Source organism: Mastigoproctus giganteus, chromosome 1 (assembly GCF_048544385.1).
Source record: "Mastigoproctus giganteus isolate SK-2022 chromosome 1, ASM4854438v1, whole genome shotgun sequence".
NCBI classification, from domain to species: Eukaryota; Metazoa; Arthropoda; class Arachnida; order Uropygi; family Thelyphonidae; genus Mastigoproctus; species Mastigoproctus giganteus.
In genome coordinates this window covers 239,025,959-239,051,240 of record NC_143575.1, presented here as the reverse complement: position 1 = coordinate 239,051,240, position 25,282 = coordinate 239,025,959, and the positions used below count along the sequence as shown (strand labels likewise).

The window sequence follows — 25,282 nt, the reverse complement described above, 5'->3', positions numbered from 1 at the left end:
GCCCAAATGGATGTCAGATGAACTAATGAGACTAGTGGCAGAGAAAAAAAAATGCATGGGATGCATATAAATTATCAGGAGACATAGAAGCCTATGTCTGTAATAAAGTCACAAAGGAGGTTAGGCAAGCAAAAGCAGATTATGAGAAATTTTTAGCAAAGGATGCAAAGAAAAACAGCAAAGGCTTCTTTACTTATATAAACTCTAAAGAAAGGGGATGAATCAGATTGGTCCACATGATATCAATGGTTTGATTGTAGATGATCATGGAATTGACATATGCTTGGGACACAGTAGAAGAATGTGCTTTTCCCAAATTCAGTTACGGTACTCAAGGATGTGGTTTTTTCAATTAAAACTGAGTAGGTGATATTCATTCTCAGATAACTGCCAAAATAAATGCATCTACATTCGCACATGAGGAGTTATTCGAGGAGGAGAGGGCCAGATGTTTATCAAACTCTAACAGAAAGTTAAACGATTTTGTAATAACTGAGAACAAAGTGGAGGAGAAACTTTGAAGTTAAACATAATAAAGGCACCTGGGGTAGATGGGATGTATCCAGTTATATGAAAGGGGGTGGCAAGGAAGTAAGTAAACCATTAGTCATAATTATGAGAGCAACCTTGGACTCAGGGGAAGTCCCCGTGGACTAGAGATGTACAAATGTATCTCCAATTCACAAAGGGGACACGAGTAATTACAGACCTGTTAGTTTGTAGTCTGACTTCTGTTCAGGGAAAATAATGGAGTTACTAGTTTACGAAGCACTGCAGGATCACCTAGACAAGATGGCAGTAATAATTCAGACAGCATGGGTTTGTTAAGGGGAAGTCTTGTCTGACCAATTTGATCGGATACTATGATGTGGTCACAAAGGAACTGGACGCAAAAAATAACTTTAATATCACAAGACAGATGGCCGCTTTGTTCCCTTCTGACTTGTGTAAAATGAACCTGAATTATACGTTTTTATATTTTAATTTTTTAAGTTTGGGAAAACCCCCAAATCCCCACATCCCCTTCATTCCCCTAATAATCAAAAGGTGTACAAAAATTATATTATATTATTTTATCTAAACACAAATTAATAACAAAACCATCATTTATATATATGATTATAAACAACATTTCTTTTCAATTTTTTTGTTTTTTGATTTGTTTTCCATTAATACAAAGAGATTTTTAGCTGCGTTCACTCTACTTAATGCAACATTCAATTGTCCATGCAAAAAACATGGTGATGTTAAGTCAACACCAACCTTAGATAATGTTTGACCTTGTCTTTTGTTTACTGTCATACTAAAAGCCAATGTCACAGGAAACTGTGTTTGTTGAAAAATGAAGTTATATTCCCCTTCATTTGAATACATATGAATCCGTGGAATATATGCTGTTGGTCCAACTCTGTCACCTGTGAAATGTACACAAACCAAACATTTCTTCCTTATTTCCACTACACATAGTCATTTTTTATATCTAAGTTTCTTTAAACCATAACAACTGTGTTTACCTTTAATAGTAATTTATGCGGAGGTAAACCTGAAGGCTCCAGAGAATAAAGTATTTTGGGTGTTACAGAGTTGTATTCTTCAGCATTACAACTATCTGGCATAATTTTGTCTGATGAATAAACTATTTTCAATTCTCCTGGAATCTTAATTTTGGATAAAATATCTTCGTTCAGCCAACATTATTATTTGTTGCAACTAAAAACGTTTCTTCCAAAGGAGTTTTGATACTTCCAAAAATGCCATGTATTAAATTTCCTGAACTGAAAATAAGTTCAGGAATCTATTTGATCATTTTCGTCTTTTACCAATTTATTATTTTTAAAGATTTTTTTTTCTTTATTTATCAGTGATTAGAGTTTCAGTAGAGCTATCAACAATTTGTGATTCATTTTTTTTTTGCTGGTTTCGTATCTTTCCTTTCTTAACTGTGAAGCCTTTAACTTATTACAATCACTTTGTTTTCTTTGATATAAGGATTTTTAAGTGCTGCTTCATACTCTTCAAGATCTTTTCTTTTCTTCTCAGCCTTTATGATAAGATCTTTCTCTTTTCTATTACTCCCATTATTAACAACATTGCTAATAGCTGAAGAAACTTTTGAAAAAAATTGAATCGTTGCCTTGAGACATGTAGAATTCTAAAATTAAACCCCACAATTAACAATGGCCGAACTGTCAACATTGTGTGACAGTTCGGCTGAACATAGTGAATGTCATACTACTACTAAACGCTATCAGGTAATGAGTCATCACTTGGTATATGCAATTTAATTTAAGAATGACGTGCCTAGGCGTGGTCTTCAGACAGACCTGTCAATCACTTTGTTGTAGTATGACGCAATAGCAGTTAGCCCCACCTTGTGGAAAGCAAAAAAGTATGCACGTGAAAAAGCACTATTTTCCAAAATATTCTTTTATATATAGATATACTTGGATTTCAAGAAAGCTTTTGATACTGTTGCACATGGCAGACTACTGTAGAAATTGGCGTAGTATGGCATTAAGGGCAAGTTGCTACAATTGATGAAAGGATGGTTGAGTGGAAGAAGACAGAGGGTGGTAATCAATGGATACTGCTCTTCATGGACTAATGCTAATAGTAGTGTCCCTCAGGGTTCAGTGTTGGGCCCATTGTTGTTTTCTATATTTCTCAATGATATTGATGAAGGTATATAATGATACTGATGAAGGTATATGTCAAAGTTTGCATATGATACAAAGGTTGGCAGGGTTGTTAATAACAGTAATTACAGTATGCTGCTGCAACAGAATCTGGAAAAGTTGGGCAGATGGGCTAAGAAGTGGCAACTAAAGTTTAACATTGACAAATGCAAAGTACTGCATATGGGTAACCCCAGAGAAATGTCCAAATGGGTGGTGCTATACTCAGGTTAGTAGAGAATGAAAATTACCCAGGGGTAATTGTGCAGTCAGATATGAAGTTTTCTGAGCAGTGCAGACAGGCTGCCATAGTAAGTCATGGTGTCTTGTCAATGATATACAGTAATTTTGTGTGGCCTAACCAATAAGGCAATGGTTAGGCCACACTTTGTGTATTGCATACAGTTCTGGAGGCCTCATTTTAGGAAGGATGTAGAGCTGCTGGAATGTTTCCAGACATTGCAATTTGCAGAATTGCAAATTGCAATGTCTGGAGACTAGGCACTTTCAAGGTGATCTGACTGAGGTTTATAAGGCTGAATGGTTTGAATGGTTTGAGCAAGTTCACTGCTGATTCCTCTTGCTCAGATTGCACATTTGAGGGGGTATAAATTCAAGTTGAGGAAAGACAGTTGTAGAACAGATGTGTGGAAATTGTCTTGAAACTTTTGGAGCAAATTGGATGGGTGAAATGGGAAGGGTTTTTTTTTGTTTTTTTTGTTGATGATGCTGTATAAGCCTGCTTTCTTATATCATATGCCTCTACTAATGTTAATGACATCAAAATTTGCACATGATGTGAAAATTGGGATAGTAGCTAATGATAAGCGTCAAGTACAACTGCTGCTTTGGGATGACATGGGCTTCAGGGATGGTGAAAGTGAAATAAGCAAAAACAATGTTTTAATGCTCCAAATGTAAGGTTTTACAATTAAATACTCGGAGGAATTGAATTAAAAAGATGGAAGAAGAAAGGATGTTGTAGATTATGATAGGCAGACATGAAGTTCTCTGTATGGTACAGAGAACTTCATCTGTATGGTACAGAGAACTTCATGTACAGTACAGACAGAGCAAGTGACTAGGTGATGATTTTTTGAATAAATGCTTGTAGGAAGAGGGAGGTTATAATTTCATTTTATAAGGCAATTGTAAGACAGAACTTGGAATACTGTATCCAGGTACAGAGAAGAAAGAAGACATCCTCTCAGTTACTTTGGGATAACCTTCAGACAATGAATCTATATGCATGTAGACTCATTATCTACAGGCAGGCATGATGCAGGCTAAGTGAGCATACTCTGTATTTGGATGCAGGATCACTTCAACAGATAATTCATAATATAAGATTGGGTGTATCTGAAGTGCACTCTAATCAGTGTATCACAAAAAGAACATGCACTTGTTACATCAAAGCTACAATTAGAGGGACTTGTTGCAAAAACTCTTTCAATAATTTTTCCCTAATTAAGTGCAACCTTACGTTATGGAAATCATCCAGTTTTTCAGAAACAAAAGGAAACACCTGATAGGAAAAATGCACAATTCTGGCAGCTCTTTCTAAAAAATATTTGGTTACTGTTCAAAGAAAATTATGTACAAGTGAATGCTCATTATAATAAAATTATCACATCTCAGAAACTATGTCTGAACTCAATATTCTATGCTGATTATTCTAAGATGTGATTTAACCACACATTCAAGATATGTCAGAAGAACAAAAGTAAATATTTGTGCATGCATATGAACATAGAGAAATTACCCTATCTTCACGTTATAGCTTTATATTTTATTTCAAATAAAAATGGACTTAAATAAAAAAAAAAAAAAGTTAAAGCTAGTAAGTTTTACCTCATCAATGGATGAATTGCTGTTATTTGAACTGCCTGATCCATGTCTGTTTTTGTAGTCACTTTTATCACCAGATATAGGTCCAAATCTGCCATATATTGTTGTAGGACTAATGCATGGATCACTGCTCTTTCTTTTCACACCTTCTTTAAATGTTTCATATGTACTTAAAGAATTCTAAAAAATTTAAAGAAAATGTAAGTCTGCTTAATAAATATATAATTAAATGAAAATACTGGACAATACAGGAGTTTGAAAAAATAATCAGTAACCACGGATTAGATGAGCATATGATGAATACTTTTTTAACACCCCGACATAGCTTTTGACTTTTGAAAAACTGGAGATTAGGTATTTGTAGGCAGGAGGTAAACAGGTGTTTTTGACAAAAACAGGCAAAAAAAACAGGTTTTTTTGCAAATAGCAATTCTTCCCAAAAAAAAAAAAAAGGATATTTTGGAAAAAACAAGAGGTTTTTTCAAGTCCCTACTGCACTAGAAATTAAATTTCACTGACAAAATAAAATTTTTTTTATTAAAATACAGCCATTGCAATGTTTACAAGTATATGCTTTTAGACATTAGCTTACCTAACATTTCATTTTTTTCCTGTAGATTTCTGTCTGGATTATACATTTAAGATTAACTGATAATGACTGGTTAAAAAAGGTACTGTAGTAGACTTTACACCTCTTCAGAAAATCTGCACCAGAAAGAGAAGAACCAATTTTCTTTTTTTTTTAAATTGTTGAATATTCTCTGACACTCAAGCATTGCTATGAAGAATTATTAAAATGCCAAGAATGACTTGGATAACTTGTTACATTTCATTCTTTCTTTTGAAGTTCCATGACCAAGGAGCATTTCTTTTTCTTTCATAATAGCATCTGGTAGGTTCTCATGTTGAAACTGACAGACCTGATCTGCAGAATATTTGTTTATATATTTATTTTACAATTAATGATATTGAGAAGTATTAGAAACTCTTTTTTTTTTTTCTTTAAACAAAACCAATTTGTGTCAAAAAATTTGTTCTCCGAATAACATTCCCGAACGATCAACAAAATCATCTCTAAATGTGATAATATTTAAGTTAAATTTGAAATATTTAATTTGCTATCTATGAATTCTGATTGGAGCTAGCAGATGTTCAACTGTCATAAAGAAAGCTGGTCTAATGAATTCATGATAGGGTCAACATATATATAGTGTAAAACAAGTAATGGCAGGAGTGGTGGTGAGCAGATAAATTAGTAATAAAAATGTAGAAAAAAAAAAACAAACTATCTGGCTTTTGCTTGTAGTGCAGCATGGTACTGGAAAATTCCGGCGCTGTGATTGTTTAAAGTTTCGGGTTACTTGTTTTCCTCTCCCACTAGCTCAATAAAAATATACCATCTTACTCTATAGTTGTTTTTTGAAAGATTTATTAGTTTTCGAAGTGTAAAGATGATAACACAAAGCCCAAAATTCTCTCAAATGGGCTGCTATTCTACAGACAGAAACATATTTAATTTCAAATTTTGCATGCTGTGAAGGGCACCAAATTTGAAATAAATTTTGCAAAAATCTGAAATTTGAAATAAATTAAAAAAAAAAAAAACCTGAAAACAGAAGTAAAAAATGGTATCAAATATATATAATATGTTTTTTATATGTATTAATATGTTTAATTTTTTTAATATTTAAACAGATAAGTGAATGCATATATTGGAAATTTCATGCAGTTAATGGTCATGTGAACTGGAAAATAAAGAAACTACGAGAATGATGCTTCTATGTTATGTCTAAAATTGAAAATAAACAGTGGAAAACACAGCATGTTTTAAAATTTTAATTTTTTTAAATTAAAAAGTTACATAAATAAGTTGCAATCCATTAAGAAAATATGAAATATGGGCATTGTTATTAAAAAAAATGCCTTCCAAAAATTAAAAAAAAAATGGGCACCTGGTACCTGCCATCAACTTTGCTATAAATGAAGGCACCACCACAGCTGGGTTAAAACAACCAAGTATAAAGAATGAAGCTTTGTTTGTGCATTATACTATAGTAATTAAAACAGAAATATAAAATCAGATAAACAGATATGAAAACAAAATGATTAATGTGAATTTTACTGAGCTCATGTAGCATAATATGTTACTGTGTTTCCCCTTTGCTTTTCTAACCCCATGAAAACAAGAATAAGTAGATATAGCAGGAAACTCTATATTTAAGTAGTACTGTATTTATTAAGTTGAACACTGATTTCTCTCTTTTTCAATATTTCTTCATTACATACTTTCATGTTAAATGGCATTATAATATCAGTATATGTATTCAGATTTCATTATATATACTTTCAGAATTAACTCATTTCTTTTGCACCTTGGGCAACACTAAAAAATCCACAAAGTTCTGATTTGTCTAAATTAAAATTTGATGGCATGACACAATAAATACCACTGTCTCAGTGAATAATATTTTAAACCTAGAAGTAATTAATGGTGCATTGATGAATATCTTTATAAATAACTTTCATCTTACTGAGAAAGCCTTGGAAAACTAAAAAATGTCTACTGTGACACAAACAAATCAAAGGAAACAATGCATCAAGAATGCAAATGACATTATCAATCACAATTTATTTTATTTTGTTACACAGAGCATTAAAACTATGATAAATGAATTAGCTTTCGGCTGGGTGGCAGCCTTCATCAGATTAAAATACTTTGAATGGCAGTTAGAATAGAGATACACTGCCAGGATGGTGCGTGAGACACGTGGTTAATTGTTTGTTGATGTTTGTGGCTGTGATGTATGGTGGTGACGTGGCCAGCGTTTGTCTATGGACAGAATTACTGTTTCTGTGATGGGGTTAAGTTGACAACCACTGTTCCTGTTCAACGAGGTATCCGAGCATTTTATACTTAACGATTCCAACCAGGTGCGCCTTAGGTAATGGTGGGACTTGTCTACAACCACGACATCGTGGTGTGGGTCGATGTCGTGGTGGGTTGTCCAGACATGCTCGGCAATAGCTGAGTGTTCTACATCCGCCAAACGGATCGCCCTTTTATGTTCTGAGAGGCGTTTCTCGAGACGACGTCCAGTCTCTCCAAAGTAGCAGCTCGTGCAGTCACGGCAAGAGATGCGATAGACCACACCACTCTGTAGAAGGGTGGGGACAGGTGTTTTTATGTTGGAAAGGAGAGAACGCAGTTTCTTGCCTGGGAGTTGGATGCACTTTACCCCATGCGATCTTAGGATTCTACCGATCTGCTGTGACAGGTTGGGGTAGTATGGGATGAATGCCCTCGTGGAAGACTCATCACTGTTGGCGTTGCTGTTGGTCGTCACGTTGTCGCGTGCTTGTACATCACATCTGTTAAGGACATCGATGGGGTAGCCACACCTCGTAAGGTCTACTTTGACTCTGGTGATCTCTTTGCGCCTTTCATCTGCAGAGCTGGAGTGTGTCCAGGCGCGAGTTAGCAAGGTTCGGGCGGTTGAGAGGAGGTGGCCCCGTGCGTGTGATGACTGGAAGTTGGTAAATTGGCCAGCACACATAGGCTTACGATACATGCGAAGACACATGCTTGAAGACGACAGTTTATCGTAAGCCTATGTGTGCTGGCCAATTTACCAACTTCCAGTCAGCACACGCACGGGGCCACCTCCTCTCAACCGCCCGAACCTTGCTAACTCGCGCCTGGACACACTCCAGCTCTGCAGATGAAAGGCGCAAAGAGATCACCAGAGTCAAAGTAGACCTTACGAGGTGTGGCTACCCCATCGATGTCCTTAACAGATGTGATGTACAAGCACGCGACAACGTGACGACCAACAGCAACGCCAACAGTGACGAGTCTTCCACGAGGGCATTCATCCCATACTACCCCAACCTGTCACAGCAGATCGGTAGAATCCTAAGATCGCATGGGGTAAAGTGCATCCAACTCCCAGGCAAGAAACTGCGTTCTCTCCTTTCCAACATAAAAACACCTGTCCCCACCCTTCTACAGAGTGGTGTGGTCTATCGCATCTCTTGCCGTGACTGCACGAGCTGCTACTTTGGAGAGACTGGACGTCGTCTCGAGAAACGCCTCTCAGAACATAAAAGGGCGATCCGTTTGGCGGATGTAGAACACTCAGCTATTGCCGAGCATGTCTGGACAACCCACCACGACATCGACCCACACCGCGATGTTGTGGTTGTAGACAAGTCCCACCATTACCTAAAGCGCACCTGGTTGGAATCGTTAAGTATAAAATGCTCGGATACCTCGTTGAACAGGAACAGTGGTTGTCAACTTAACCCCATCACAGAAACAGTAATTCTGTCCATAGACAAACGCTGGCCACGTCACCACCATACGTCACAGCCACAAACATCAACAAACAATTAACCACGTATCTCACGCACCATCTTGGCAGTGTATCTCTATTCTAACTGCTATTCAAAGTATTTTAATCTGATGAAGGCTGCCACCCAGCCGAAAGCTAATTCATTTATCATAGTTTTAATGCTCTGTGTAACAAAAATAAAATAAATTATGAATCCAGAGCACGCAGGCGTGTTTTATTATTATCAATCACATTACTGAGTGAAAAAGAAACATGATGCTCAAATTCTCAAAGAAACATGATGCTGGTATTGCTCAAAGCATCAAAGGCAGATATTGTTGGGATATCAGAGACGTGGTGTCACACAGATATAAGTAATGCAGAACTGGAATTTGGGGAGTACAACGTCTACAGAAAGGATAGACAGGATAGGAAGAGAGGAGAGGTTATACTATTAGTTAAGAAACACATAAAATCCAAGGAAGTGAAGCCAGTCCACATCGCTGGACAGTGCAGTGTCAAGTCAGTTTGGTGTGACATAAGCATTGGGAGTTCAAAATTGAGAGTAGGAGTGTGCTATAGGCCTAATGACTCTGATGAGTATAATAAGAAACTGTACAGGGAAATAGAGTGGGCCAGTAAATCAGAGAGTCTTATAATGGGGGATTTTAATTTCCCAGATATTGACTGGAATTTGTGGGTTAGTCACTCACACACTAGCAAGGCTTTTGTGGATTTATTGGATGATTGTTTTATAAATCAGCATGTTTGGGAGGCAACTAGAGGGAGAAATACTCTTGATTTGATTATCAGTAGTGATTCTTCATGAATTAAGAATCTGCAGATACAGGAACCACTAGGTGGCAGTGATCACAGTGTGCTGAAGTGGGATTTACTCAAGAAGGTAACTACCATCAGGGGTAAAGGGAAGGGTTGTTGCTTTCGTAAAGGCGACTATGAGGTCTGAGACAGTATTTAAATTCTATACAGTGGGACCAACTGATGATGTTACTAACAGCAAACCCAAAATGGGAAGCATTCAAAGAACTTACCTTGGGAACTACCAGGCTTTACATACCAACTAAGAAATATTGTTCAAGGTTCAGGCCTACATGGATGTCAGATGAACTAATGAGACATATGGTAGAGAAGAAAAATGCATGGGATACATATAAATTAACATGTGACACAGAAGCCTATGATAGATATAAGTTGATCTGTAACCAAGTTACAAAGGAGGTTAGGCAGGCGAAGGCAGATTACAAGAAATCTTTGGCAAGGAGTTCTTTACTTATGTAAACTCTAGAAGGAAGGGGATGAATCAGATTGGGCCACTTGGTATCAATGGTTCAACTGTTCATGATCCTACTCAGGTAGCTAACAAACTAAATGAATATTTTGCATCTACATTCACACATGAGGAGTTATTCAAGAAGGGAAATGCCATAGATGAAGTAAACACTGGCAGTGAGCTAGATGATCTTGTAATAATTGAGAGTAAAGTGGAGGAGAAATTGTTGAAGATAAATACAAGAATGGCACCTGGGGTGGATGGGATCTATCCAGTTATATTAAAGGAGGCAGCAAAGGAAGTAAGCAATAATTTAGCCATAATTATGAGAGCTTCCTTGGACTCAGGGGAGGTACCCACAGACTGGAGATGTGCAAATGTAACCCCAATTCACAAAGGAGGATCAAAGGCTGACACAAGGAATTATAGACCTCTGAGTTTAACTTCTGTTCCAGGAAAATTAATGGAAGCACTGGTTAAAGAAGCACTGCAGGATCATCTTGACAAGAATTCAGTTATAGCTCAGACACAGCATGGTTTTGTTAAGGGAAGGTCTTGCCTGACCAATTTGACTGGATACCATGTAGTCACAAAAGAACTGGATGCAGGGAATAACTTTAATATTATATATTTGGATCTTAGAAAGGCTTTTGATACTGTTGCACATGGAAGACTGCTCCACAAATTGGAGCAGTGTGGCATTTTGGCAAATTGTTGCTATGGATAAAGGAATAGTTGAGTGGCAGAAGACAGAGAGTGGTAATTAATGGCCACTGCTCATCGTGAACTAATGTTATTAGTGGAGTCCCTCAGGGTTCAGTGTTGGGTCCATTGTTGTTTTCTGTATTTATAAATAATATTGATGATGGTATATCAAGCTTAATGTCCAAGTTTGCAGATGATACAAAGGTTGGCAGGGTTGTTAAGGATGCTACTGACACTATGCTGCTGCTGCAACAGGATCTAGAAAGGTTGAGCAGATGGCATGAGAGGTGGCAAATGAAGTTTAACATTGACAAATGTAAAGTACTACATATGGAAAACAGCAACCCCAGAGCAACATATCAACTCTGTGGTACTACACTGACAGTGGTAGAGAATGAAAAGTACCTGGGGGTAATTGTGCAGGCAGATATGAAGTTCTCTGAATAGTGCAGATGGGCTGTAAGAGTAGCTCATGGTGTCTTATCAATGATATACAGGACTTTTTCTAGCAGGGATAAGGAGGTGACTATTCCCTTGTATAAGGCAATGGTCAGGCCACACCTTGAGTACTGTATACAGGTCTGGAGGCCTCATATCAAGAAGGATGTAGAGCTGCTGGAACGAGTACAGAGAAGGGCAACAAGGTTAGTGAATGGAACGAAGGGTTGCTCTTACGAAGAAAGGCTTAAGTTTTGCAAATTACAGTGTCTGGAGACTAGGCACCGGTGAGGTGATCTGATAGAGGTGTACAAAGCCTTGAATGGTTTGAGCATGCTCAATGCTGATGGGATACTGCCTCTTGCTCAGAATAATCACCTGAGAAGGCATAAATTCAAATTGAGGAAAGACAGATGTAGGATAGATGTGCAGAAATTTGCCTTTAGCCAGCGGGTAGTTGGTTGGTGGAACAGACTTCCATCCCTTGTTGTGGAAGTTGATAGCCTAAATTAAGGCTCAGCTGGGCAGGTATTTCAAACGAACGGAGGGGTGAAGTGGAAGGGTTTTTTTTTTTTTTTTTTGGCTGATGCTGCATAAGCTTGCTTTCTTGCATCATATGCCTCTACTAATGGTAATTCCACCCACCAATCCTGCATATTGTTTCTGATGAATAAATTGGATTATTTCAGAACAAGAAATGGCAAAAACTAAATCTTGTACAATAATGTAACTGCATAATTTCACAAAAAAAAATCTGATTAGTATAAAATAGAGCTACAATGCTCAATATGTTCTTAATTGTATTTCAATATTTGTAGAAGATATGAAGAATACCTCTGTATGACACTCTCCAGCAATTAAAATGAATATAAAATTAATTCAAAAGACATTAAACTGAATATAAAATTAATGCAAAAGACATTAAACTGAATATAAAATTAACACAACAAAATTAAAACTAATAAAAAATTAAAGTAAAAGAAACTAAAACAAATATTAAAAGGAAGGAAAGTTGTTTTTCAATTAAAATAATTTACAATTATTTTAATTGATTTTATTACTGTAATCATTTTGTGTTAATTTCATATTCATTTTAATTTCATTTCATTAATTTTATATTTATTTTAATTGCTGGAGAGTGTCATATGGAGGTGTATTTCTCTATATAGAGAGAAATTGAGTTAATTTCTCTTATTCTTCTACAAATATTAAAAAAATCTAAAACAAATTATGTCATTTTGTAATAGAATTTTAAATTAGTGTAATTATCAATAATTAGGTTAATCAACCACTGATACATCTTGAGTAGAGCACTGCATGTTAAAATGATGCACTAAGGCATCATTTTAACATGCAGTAAACTGAAAAAAAGCAAAACAAGTTTGCAAAATTACACCATTACTATATGATCCCATATTGTGAAATCCTTCATAACAAGTTTCCTAGCTTTCCACTTTTGAATAAGCAGTGCTTCCGAAGTAGAGAGCATTATTGTTGCCTATTTTCAGCTTATTGGGGAATAGTTTTTCCCTCCCTGGTTGGTGGGTATGCACAGTGAGTGTAAGAGCAGACAAACCCAGAAATTAAATATTTGCACAACATGAGAGATGCCAAAAGGTGGATGAAGTAAACATAATGCAATTCACGGCCTTAAATGCCTTTTGCTGTGAGAATTTACTGACATGTATTGAGTAGTGCATTATTTTAATATGCAGTAAATTCAAAGAAGCAAAACAAGTCTGCAAAATGACATCATTACTATAGTATCTTTGCATTTTGCATCTTTGAGTTTACTGCATGTTAAAATGATGGATTAGTGCACTACTGCAACATGCATTAGTAACTTCTCACAGTAAAAGGTCTTAAAGGACCATGAATTGGATTATGATTAATCAACCACACATGCTTTTTTTTAATAAAAACCACTGAATTATTGAAAGTACACTGTGTACAGATGTATGAATCTGCTACTTTTGATATGTGATGAAGCAGAACTTCTGAGACGATACCATTCCTTAGGTTTTCAAATTAAAAAGAAAACTGTAAATTTCATAACCACCTATAGCAAAACAGAATGCTTCCCAGCAATTAGGATTAAATACAAGTATATATAAATTTGTATATTTATTCCCGATAAAACTCTCAGACTGACTCTCAAGAGAGTTAGTCTATACAATACATGAGGGGGGGGGAAGGACAAAACTACACTGCTTTGTACATTTATAAATTAAAAAAAATTTTTTTTTATATATCAATGACAGCCCATATCCTTCTATCATATACATAAAATAAATATATTTTGCAGAGATGAGGTACATTTGAAAAAAAGTGGTACAAGGGTTTTTGCCAGTATCATTAAGGATACTGTAACAGTTTGGGGGAGAGGGAATAAGGATAATATGGATACATATTTATCTGATGATATGGGTAAATAACATTGCATGATGATGTAATAATGTTAATAACTATATATTTTATCATTTCATCAAGAAAAATCAACTATTTGCACTTGACCAATAGAATCAACTTGTGACCAAGAATTACACATCACTATGTCAATAAAATAAATATAAATAAAATTCAAAATTTATTGTTAAAATGTTTTTAGAAAGTGTCAGTAAATTATCTATTTTGGTGCAGCTGAATTTTCTTGCATAATATTTATTCATGTGAAAAATCAGAATTGGCATGACCAATTCTGATTTTTTTGAAAATGAATGCTTGATGTAAAAACTGATCTCACTTTTTAATATGTTACACACACAAATACCTAAAAAGGTTAGCTATGGAACTGCAACTATCATTCACTCCCTACCCCCCAACTAATAACTGCCAATAAAGGAAAAAAAAAATAGGCTCTCCTGGCATATCCTTTGAGAAGATTTTGCAAAATTTCTTATGTTTAAAAAAAAGCATGCTTACCACATCAGGATACTCTAAACCATTGGGGAGTTGAACTTTGAATCCCTTAATTGTGTCTACCTTTTTCTTCATCCTAGAAAAAATGAGAAAGAAATGTTAATTTACTTTTATTATTGAAGTGTACTAATAAAAATGTATTACAGAAAATCAAACTGCAAACACAAGAATTACTCTATTCCAACAGTAGCCAGTTAAGTCTAGTTCATTTACTATATAGTGAACATGTGGTAAAAATAAATTATGAGTATCAAATTCCCTATTCACTATATAATAAGAACAATAATGTGCTGTGATAAGAACATAATATGAAATAAGTGTTTTCTATTGTCAGTGATGCAATAATAACACTGCATCAGAGCAATTCAACTAATGACCCAATAAATTAAACTTTATATTATATAGTACAAGTGTTTTCCTTCATTAACTGGCATTATTCAAAATATTGTATTTATAGCAAATGCATAAAGTCTGGTAATGAATAACTAAATAAAGAAAATATCAGAAGATTATATATTTCAAGGTTCACCCCATAATTTGTGTGATGAAATTGAAGAAAAATAAAATAAAAGATGAAAAATTAAAAAAATGGTAATTAAAACTGATAAAGTTTCTTTTGAGACCTTAAACAGTTTTAATTTTATCAGTTCTTTATTTCTATTAAAAGCTTTACCAGATCTTTATTTATATTAAAAGCTTTACCAGTTCTTTATTTATATTAAAAAATCTAGTATAAATTGATCAAGATTAGAGAAATAATTAAATGTTGGAAAGACTACAACCAAAAGTCAAATGTAACCTTCGGTTCAATCAAAAGGTAACAACAACATGCAGGCTAGTATTAGTATTAGTAATGGCCGCATGGTGCAGGAAAGCAAGAAGGCTTATGCTGCACCAGCCAAAAAAAAAAAAAACCCCCCAAATAAAACAATGATAAAAAAAAAAACTAATAATTAATAAAAGAAAAGAAAAGAAAATTAAACCTATCATTCTATGCATTTCCCTCACCCGAAGGTATTATCCAGATGACCTTTGAATTTCCCCAAACTGTTAGCCTCTACCACCCATGAAGGCAACTTATTCCAGTAATTTATAACTCGCTGGCTAAAATAAAACTTCCTGCAGTCCAATCTAAACATCTCCCCCCCGTAACTTCAATTTATGTCCCCTAGTTCTAGCATCATTTATAATCTTGAAAATTTCATCCTCATTCATTTTACTGATGCCTCTCAGAGCCTTACACACCTCAATCAAATCTCCTCTAAGGTGTCTAGTTTCCAAATTCTGCAACCCACATATTCGAAGTCTTTCTTCGTAAGGACGCCCTTTTGCCGATCTCACCATGCGAGTTACCCGTCTTTGCACCCTTTCAAGAAGCTCAATGTCTTTCTTTAGGTGCAGTCTCCATACTTGAACACAGTATTCCAAGTGTGGCCTTATATAATGGGATTATCACGTCCCTATCTCTACTTGCAAAAGTTCGATAGATCATCGATAGGACACCATGGGCCTTCCTTGCAACCTGTTTACAATGTTCAGAGAATATCATGTCTGACCATATTGTAACACCCAAGTCCCTTTCCTCCAGTACTGGGTTTAATTGAACTCCACCAAGCAAATAAGTTATTTTGGGATTACTGTTTCCCAGGTGTAATACCTTACACTTTGTTGGATTAAAGCATAGCTGCCCTTTTTCTGACCATTCCTGAAGTCTATATAGGTCTCTCTGAAGAAGCTCAGTTTGACAGTGATCATTAACTACTCTACCAATTTTAACATCATCTGCAAATTTATATATCATGCCCTCTATCCCTTCATCAATGTCGTTTATGAAAATTAAAAACAACAGCAGTCCTAATACTGATCCTTGAGGAACCCCACTTCTTACATCAACCCAATCTGAGGAATAGCCATTTATCACAACCCTCTGCCTCCTACTATCCATCTAAGGATTTTCCCAGTGATTCCAACCTGTTCCAGCTTATAAAGCAACCGCTCATAGTACTTGAGGATTAATTTATTTTGACACCCATGATACACTGACGTGTGCAACTTACATAAAGCTTTTGAGAAAATGTGATATGACTTAGCTTCCAAGAAAATTCAGCTTGTAAAAGATGCATAAAATGAGAAAATTCTTTTTCTCATAGAAGAACATGAAAAAATTTTTCTTAAACCATTCGCTGGTTGATACTTTATTACTAATGATTTATATGAATGATTTATATATGATTTGAATGAGTACTGTTCTGAAAGAATTATGATTAAAGCTTTGGATGGTGGTAATATGCTCTATTGCTTGTTTAGGTCAATTAAAACTGGGCTTAAGTGCTTTCAATGTAATAAGCATTATAACAACATTGTAATGCTTTCGACCTCATCCAACAGTGAAGTCCATAGAGTGGCCTGGAATATATCAAAGAATCTAATTTAAAAAATCACTGAAGTATATAATATTATCACTAATACATCTCAAGATGTGCTGAGCCACAAGTACATGGTTATAAATGCCTCCAGGTTCTTGTTAAAATTCCAAACTGCAGTGAAGTGCTTTGATTTTAGTTCACTAAAATGGTGTGACTGTCAAATTATGTTTGTTTTATCACTTTTTTTAATTGCTTCAATTAGCCTGAAATTTTCACTTGGATGTCATTTCTGAGACCTGAGCAGAACTGTCTTTCTTTATTTCAAGTCTGACTTAATTATGACATGGTTTGCTCTAATTCAATGTTTTAATTCTGCATTTCCCCAACTGGAGTCCATATGTCAGTTACAGGGGGGGGTCTGCAAAATGGGCCTCTGGAACTGGTCAAATTATTCATTCTATGTATAGCAAATTGATGATAAATAAAGTTATTAAAATATATTTATGTAAAAATAAGAATAAAATTCAGTTTTTTTAAACATATATGTTTATATATATATATAGGGGTCCATAAACGTTTTTTTGATTTTTGAAAGGGTCTGTAGATCTCAGTAGTTTGGGAACCACTGTTTAATTTATTTGGGAAGACTCTTTTGCACTTGACTCAATGAAAAATTTTAGATGAGATGAAGATTTAATGAGAGGAAGAAACAGATAAGAGCAGTTGCAAATAGTGTGGAAAAGAAAACACTACCACTAGCACTGAAAAAAAAAACTATTTCTGTTTATCATAAACATGCCAGTCATGGAAAATTGCATCTAGAACTTTCAGTTAGTTACCTGTAATGTTGAAACAATGATTTATACTTGTTGCAAAATTATAGCTGTTGATTAAATCAATAGTTTCCTACAAAATGATTAATAATAAGTTTTTAGATTTGATCAAGCAAATGATCTAAATTTAATGACACCAATGATTATTTTGTTTTTATAGCCTATTAATTAAATCATCGGTGTTAAGTCCTGTTAAGTTCCCTTCCTCGCTTTTATACATTGCAATTTGTTTCATTAATTAATTTCATCATTACTGTGTTAAATACAATATACCAAATCTTTGTTCTATGTAGATCAGAATTTGAGCAACAGCTCTATTATGAACACATAACAGAGCTATTTTTAGAATTACAATGCCTACAGCCTCACAAGCTTGCCCTACAGAGCACAAGATTATTGTGTGAACAACCATACTTCATCAGGGTAGGAAACCTTGATGATGTACAGTTGTATGATAATGAGGTTTATGTGATTTTTTGCCACTGTGGAGTACAAAGCACAGTAATTTTATCCTTCAACTTCTAGGCATCCTAACTAACCAGTCTTATTGAATGTGCTACTATTATTGGTACAATCTATCTTATGTCAATGATCTGAAGTTCTACATGATTTCAGATCATCCTCATCAGATTCTTGATATTAACCAACGTGCCTCTATGCAGATAATGAGACTGGAAAACTATTTTAGCCACAACTGTGCTGCATCTGAACCCTTCTGAATCTGCTCAACTACTGATAACCAAAAAAAAAAAAAAAAAAAAAAAAAGTTAAAAATGATATTCAAATCTTTGTCGGTGGGGAAAAGGTGCAAAGGGTGACTTCCCACACAGACCTAGGCCTCACCTTCCAGCCTCACTTTGTCAGGATGAGATTGAAGAGGTATGCGGCACTTTGGGCAGTGCATCAGCAGCTTGTGGGTGTGCATCAGCCAACACTGCTTTGTCAGTACATCCTGAGGTGCATTAACCCTATTCCTCTCTATACCTCTGAAATTTAGTCTTCTGCTCCTACCTCCCACCTAAACAAGTACCTCAGTTTGGAATACTGGTTGCTCAGATGGATGAACAGGGTGGTGGGTCGCACTCTTACTATCTCCAGATCTATCCTCCAAGCTAATCTAGGCACCACTCCATCACTCCCTGGAGATGTCTTTTCATGACAAAAAATGCCCTCGTGCTAGCATGGCTAATCAAGGGGCAATTGATGCTCCAATTGTATACCCATTAATCTCTGGCCCAAAGAAGGCAAGAGGGAAACATCCCAACTTCTGCCTCCCTTTGTGGCTTATGCTTACAAACACCAATTCCCTGAGGGACATGTTTCCAGCCAACTGTCTCCAGATCTTTAATAAATTAGGCATCCATCCTGATAAGTTCTGTGAGGACAAGCTCTACAGAAAGGAAATCCTTAAGAACTGTTACCAGCTATTGAATCTTTGAGGATCACTTGCACCTAGACTTTTCTGCCTGCTGCATTTATGTTATTTTACTTTTGCCTTGCTGTTTATTATTACAAATTTTGTATTTTATTTCAAGCTTTTGTATGTTGAATTCTGTAAATATCACAGGTCGAGTATGCATGTACTCATATATTGTATATGTGGTTCCTTGCATGTTAGTCTACAAATTTCAAACCCTCCTGGCACATTGCTGTTCTTGGGTGACCCACAGTTTCTTGTGGTTAACAAATTGATAATAATAATAATTTTATTACTGCACATTATTATTTTGCATTGCTTTCTTATATGTTATTATAAGAAAGCAATACAATACATACATACAGGACATTAACAATGAACTATTAAACAGTAAAATGTAACATGGAGAGGCATGTGGCATAAGATAATACAGAACTTAAGCTTTTGTCGTCGATAACATCAGTTCAACTCCATTTACTATCATTTATTTTAACAACTGAAATCATTAATTATGGAAATCATTAGACTATTGTAATAAAAAATTATGAATCACTTGATTATGCCCATCATGATATGTACACACACGCACACAACTGTATTTTCTAACCAGATTTAGCTGGGTCCTTAGCACAGCAAAAGGAATTCATTGAAACCATAAAACCACTGTAAGCCTTAAAACAAGAGCAACTTTTATTCTAAGGAAGACTAGCATAACTTCACTCCATCTGAGTAGCAGTTCTATGCCCAAGCATTATTCAAAGTTAGATTTTTTCAAAATCTCAGCCTTTTTTGATAAATATCTGACACTATCTGCTATTGAAGCTTAAAGCATTTAAATCCTTGTTCAACTTTTTAATTTTGGGTTAAATCATGTGTGTGTATACGTGATTATTTTGAATTACATTTTTTCAGACATCAAATAAAACCCAAATATTCAGGTGAAAAAAAAAACTTGTAGGTAAAAGGAATCTATTTTGTCTACATAGTATTCACTTGAACAAAGGTGGTGCAAGGATTTTTGCCAATATCAGTGAGGATACCTTAAGGGTTCAGGAAAATTGCTAGTCAGGGGAGAGAAGGGTAATATAGATCCATGTTTATCTGATGACAAGGGTCAAAATAATGCTTAATCCCACCTCAGAAATTCTCATTTGTTGCCACAACAGCTAATGTTGGCAAGAAGTTCTGAGGGCAGCAATGTTCAAATGAGTGGGAAGATAAGATAAAGCTAGGAAAAACAAGCTTAAATAACTTCAAGGAATGTGTGTCAGGGTAGTAAACTATTGAAGAATACTTAGTCTTAACTTTGTCTACAGCAGTGGTTCCCAACCGGTGGTTTGCAACCACTGGTTGGGAAGAAAAATTGCACAGAAAAATTCTATGAGGGCGTCTGCTTAGATTTACATAGGTATATTATTGTAAACTACAAAATATAACTAATAATAAACAATAAATTAAATTAAAGTAAATAAAAAGTAAATAATTGCCAAAGAAAGAAAAACCACATCTCCCACAATTCCTTATAATTAGTTTACTATGTTACAGTATATCATGTTAAATAAATATGGTTTCCATACTAATTTTTTTTTTTTTTTTTTTTGATTTTCAAGGACCATTGTTATGTGCAGGTCCTTTTTCTTTTTTTTTTTAGAACCTGTAGTACTTAGTACCGTGCATGGGTTGAAGGTTGAAAAGTTGAAAGAAGATACTTGAACTACTGTTGATTGTAATTTTCAGGAAATACATAAGGAGGGTTGTTCCAGAAAACAGAAATTGAATGAATAAATGAGGAAGAAGAAAAGTTGGTCTGTGAGTTTGAACTTGGACAGTAAAAGTATGTTGACTGGTTGCGGCACATGTTCGGATTGCTTTGAAAGAGACAGCGGGAATTATAGAAGCCAATTCAGAAGAACAGTACCCATGGAAGTATCTATAGAAAGGTCTGTAAGACAGAGAGTGGGGAGACTCTGTTAGAGATGAGACTGTTGCACGGGAAGCACAGTGGTATCATCACCGTCCTCCCCACACCAGGTGGAAAAGGCCCGGGTTCGAATCCCGTCGATAATGCGAGGAATTTTAATGGGCTTTTTTAATTCAGTGGCTGAGTTAGTCAGTCTCAGACACAATAAATATATGGGTAGATGTAATCATTTACGGGTGACACTAATTAACCTAACTGCTCTCTTTTGAACAGAAACTAGAAGCCTGGGAGAGGTTTTGAGGGCACCGCCCCAGATGTGGGAACGATATTCTGTGGTATGCCGGATTTGCAATTTGTACATAGTCAACAACAGTTTGGAAGAAAAGTAATGCCAAGAGAAAAAGAGAAAACCAAGTTTTTTAGATGCAGAGGAAGTAATATTTGTAATGTGCTTTATTCCAAGAGTGAGTGAGAGAGAGAGAGAGAGAGAGAGAGAGAGAGAGAGAGAGAGAGAGAGAGAGAAAGAGATTAGAAGTCGGTAATCCCTAAGATTTTGCCTAGAACTCGGAGCGTCATCGAAAATAAACATAGAGGCAGAAGAATCCTTTATGCGAGATATAAGACAGTACTGAGTTTTAGAAGGATTGAAATTAAGTTATCTTTGCCCCACTGGAGACCTGGAGATCAACATTTAAGGAAATGGTAGTGGATATTCGGGAAATTGAAGCTGTTTGAGCAAGGAAAGGTCCCAAACTGGAAGGTGGAATGCAATGTGCTATCATGAGCAAAACAATGGATAGGATTTCCGGTCAAAGGAAGGTCATTAATCTACAAGAGGAAAAGAGTAGGAGAAAGAACTGAATCTTGGGGAACACCGGCATTAGTGGAGAAGTTAGAAGACAGAGAGCAGTAACCATTAACCTGTGAGCAGTCAGAGATAAAACTGGATACCCAATTACAAAAAATAGCAGGCAAACCATAGAAGACCTTTATGCCAAACACGATCGAAAGCCTTTGAGATGTCAAGAGTAACTGCTTGTGTTTTACCCAACTTTTCTATTGAATTTGTCCCTAGATGCGTAACATAAGCCAGAATATCACCAGTGGATCGACACTGATGGAACCCATACTGGCAATTGTTGATTAGACGGAATGTTTCTAGATAGTTTAAGAGTTGGTGGTTAATTGATTTCTCCATTACTTTAGAAAGAATAGAAGTAATTGCAATGGGACAATAACTGGATGGGAGGGATTTATCACCCATTTTAGGAACAGGCTGGATATGAGCAAATTTCCAAGCAGAAGGAAAGACACCTTTGGAATAGGGAAGTGAAGAAAGCAGAAAAGAACAGAAGTTCAGGAGCTCAGGTTTTGAGAACAAGTGGAGAAATACCATCACAACCTGGAACTTTCTTAGCATCAGATTCATCAAAATCCTTCTGACACCCTTTTGACAGAAGACCACAAGAGGCATTAAATGGAGTATACTGGGAATGGTTTGAGGTGATTTACCAAGGTCATCAATACATGAGTTGGAAGAAAAAATAGGATGCTAGCAGGTCAGCTTTATCTTTGGCTGATGTGGCAACAGAACCATCTGGTTTTGACTGAAGTGGGAACAGAGATGGGCAAAAATTGCAACCAATAATTTTGGCAAGAGACCAGAATGGTCGGGTACCACTGGACAAAAAGCAAGTTTTCTGCTCTTAGCCTGTTCGAAATCTAGTTTGGACTGATTAATAACTGCTTTACAAAGTATAAATGATACTTAATAATAATTTTTATTATTACGCTATGTCGCTTATAAAAATGTAGTAATGGAAATATTTTGTAATAAAAATTCAGAAATATTATACAATTTCAGAGAATACAGGCTTAGTGGTTCGCTTTAAAAATATTATGTTGAAAGGGGATCGCTAAAAAATGTTTATGTTGAAAGGGGTTCGTGATAAAAAAATATTATGTTGAAAGGGGTTCATGAGTCAAAAAAGGTTAGGAACCCCTGGTCTACAGTAATTTCAGGAGTGTTGTCAGTAAACTTGCTGAATTTAAACTCCTGGTTAGGACAACTAATTATGACATAATAGGGCTAACAAAAATGTGATGCCACCGAGAAATTGAGGATGACAAGTTCCGTTATGGTATGTAAAATGTATTTAGGAAAGGTAGGGAATATAGAAGGAGTGGTGGGGTCCTGCTTCAAAGAGTTTTTGCTGAGTCAGGAGTTACTTCTGCTAGTATAGAATCTGTGTGGTGTGAGTTAGTTGAAAGCGCAAACGGGTATAATGAGAGTGGGAGTAATCTATAGGCCAGAAGATTGTGAAGAGTATAAAGTCTTTACATACAGATGGAATAGGCAAGCAAGTATGAATGTCAAGGGTGACTTAAATCTGCCCCTAATTAATTGGAATAAGTAGAAGGGAAACTCATCACGAAGAAATTTTTAAACAAATTGGATTTTAATTATTTGTACCAGCATGTTAGAGAAAATACTAGCAATTTGTATTTTCTCTAACATGCTGGTACAAATAGCAGCAATTTGCCTCCAATGCCACACTGCTCCAATTTTTGCAGCGGTCTTCCATGTGCAACAGTATCAAAAGTCTTTCTAAGATCCAAATATATGATATCAAAGTTATTCTCTGCTTCCAGTTCCTTTGTGACCACATCATAGTATCCAATCAAATTGAGTCAGGCAAGACTTTCCCTTAACAGAACCATGCTGTGTCCGAGCTATAACTGAAGTCTTGTCTAGATGATCCTGCAGTGCTTCTTTAACCAGTGCCTCCATTAATTTTCCTGGAACAGAAGTTAAACTCACAGGTCTATAATTACTTGTGTTGCCCTTTGATCCTCCTTTGTGAATTGGGGTCACATTTGCACATCTCCAGTCCATGGGTACCTCCCCTGAGTCCAAAGAAGCTCTCATAATTATGGCTAAGGGTTTGCTTACTTCCTTTGCTGCCTCCTTTAATATAACTGGATAGATCCCGTCCACCACGGGTGCCTTTTTTATGTTTATCTTCAACAATTTCTCCTCCACTTTCCTCTCAGTTATTACAAAATCATCCAGCTCACTGCCAGAGTTTAACTCACCTCTGGCATTCCCCTCCCTGAATAACTTCTCATGGGTGAATGTAGATCCAAAATACTCATTTAGTTTGTTAGCCACCTGAGCAGGATCATCGACAGTTGAACTATCAATATCCAGTGGACCAATCTGATTCATCCCTTTCCTTCTAGAGTTTACATAGGTAAAGAACTCTTTTCTGTTTTTCTTTGCATCCTTTTCCAAAGATTTCTCATAATCAGCCTTTGCCTGCCTAATCTCCTTTGTGAAGTCTCCTAGTGTTGATGGAATATTGTTGTTGTTGTTTGGTTTTTAGGAGCATTAGCAGCTAAGGCCATATTGCTCCGGGGATATGCGGTGGTCATTCCCTGACCTTTCCGCATCCTCCGTATTTGGTGGTGACTGGCTCCAACTCTGGTCTAATCAAGAACCGTGTGCTACGCACTGCTGCTCTTTCCCACCTGGCTACGTAGGTGCCTTTGATGGAATATACCCAGTGGTTAAGAGGGAAGCAGACAGAGAATGTATTGAACCATTGAGATTAATTATGAGGGCATTTTTGGACTGGAGAAGTCCAACTTATTGCCAATATATAAAGGCAGTTCTAAAAGTGAAGTCACTAACTACAGACCAGTTAATCTAACTTGAGTGGGAGGGAAAATCACAGAGGCAATGTCAAGAGTACAATCCAAGGACATTTAGAAATGGCACTGTGAAGGACAAACAACATGGTTTTGTTAAGGGAAAATCATGTTTAACTAATCTGGTAAGCTATTATGACACAGTTACTCATGAGCAAGATATAGGGAACACTTTCAACTTAGTTTACTTAGATTTCAGCAAGATATCTGACTTAGTCCCTAATGAGAGGTTACTGTATAAGCTGGAACATGCTGGGATTACTAGAAAGATGCTAAGATGAATTGCAGAATAATAGCTGCAGGGCAGAGGGTTGTGATTAATGGATATGCTTCAGACTGGTTTAACATCAGAAGTGGGGTCCCCCAAGGATCGATTCTTGGACCACTGTTTGTGATTTTCAATTAAATTAACTTAATGAAATTAAGTTAATTTAATTGAAAGGGACCAAAGAAGAGCAACTCACATGGTGAGATTGACAAAAGGGCAACCATACGAGGAAAGACCAATTACATGGGCTACAAAGCTTGCAAACCAGGCACCTTAGAGGGAACTTGGTTGAGGTTTATAAGGCTCTGAGAGGGATTAGTAAAACGAATGAAGGTGGATTTTTTGCACTGTTACAAAGAAATATAGAACTAGGGGCCATAAATTCAAATTAGAGGTTTAGACTAGATTGTAGGAAGTTTTATTTTAGTCAGCAAGTTGCTGATTGTTGGAACAAGTTGCCTTCACATGTATTTGAGGCTGACAGTTTTAAGAAATTTAAAGATCAACTAGATAGTTGATCTTTAAGCTACCTACATGAGGAAGGAAGCACAGAATTAGT

The 25,282-nt window shown here is 36.0% G+C and overlaps 1 protein-coding gene across 9 annotated transcripts in view; it reads right to left on the bottom strand.

The window, feature by feature from the left end:
• The window catches only part of LOC150091676 (uncharacterized), a 480,181-nt gene that overhangs the window by 7,409 nt on the left and 447,490 nt on the right, over positions 1 to 25,282 (bottom strand). For 8 of the 9 annotated variants that reach the window (XM_090376339.1, XM_090376320.1, XM_090376307.1 and 5 more), the window contains 2 exons: positions 14,211 to 14,283; positions 4,527 to 4,703 (listed from right to left, as the gene is read on the bottom strand). In XM_090376339.1, the coding sequence (XP_090232465.1) occupies positions 4,527 to 4,703; positions 14,211 to 14,283 (250 nt within the window). The remainder of the gene's footprint in view (positions 1 to 4,526; positions 4,704 to 14,210; positions 14,284 to 25,282) is intronic. The other variant, XM_090376350.1, reaches the window with a different exon arrangement.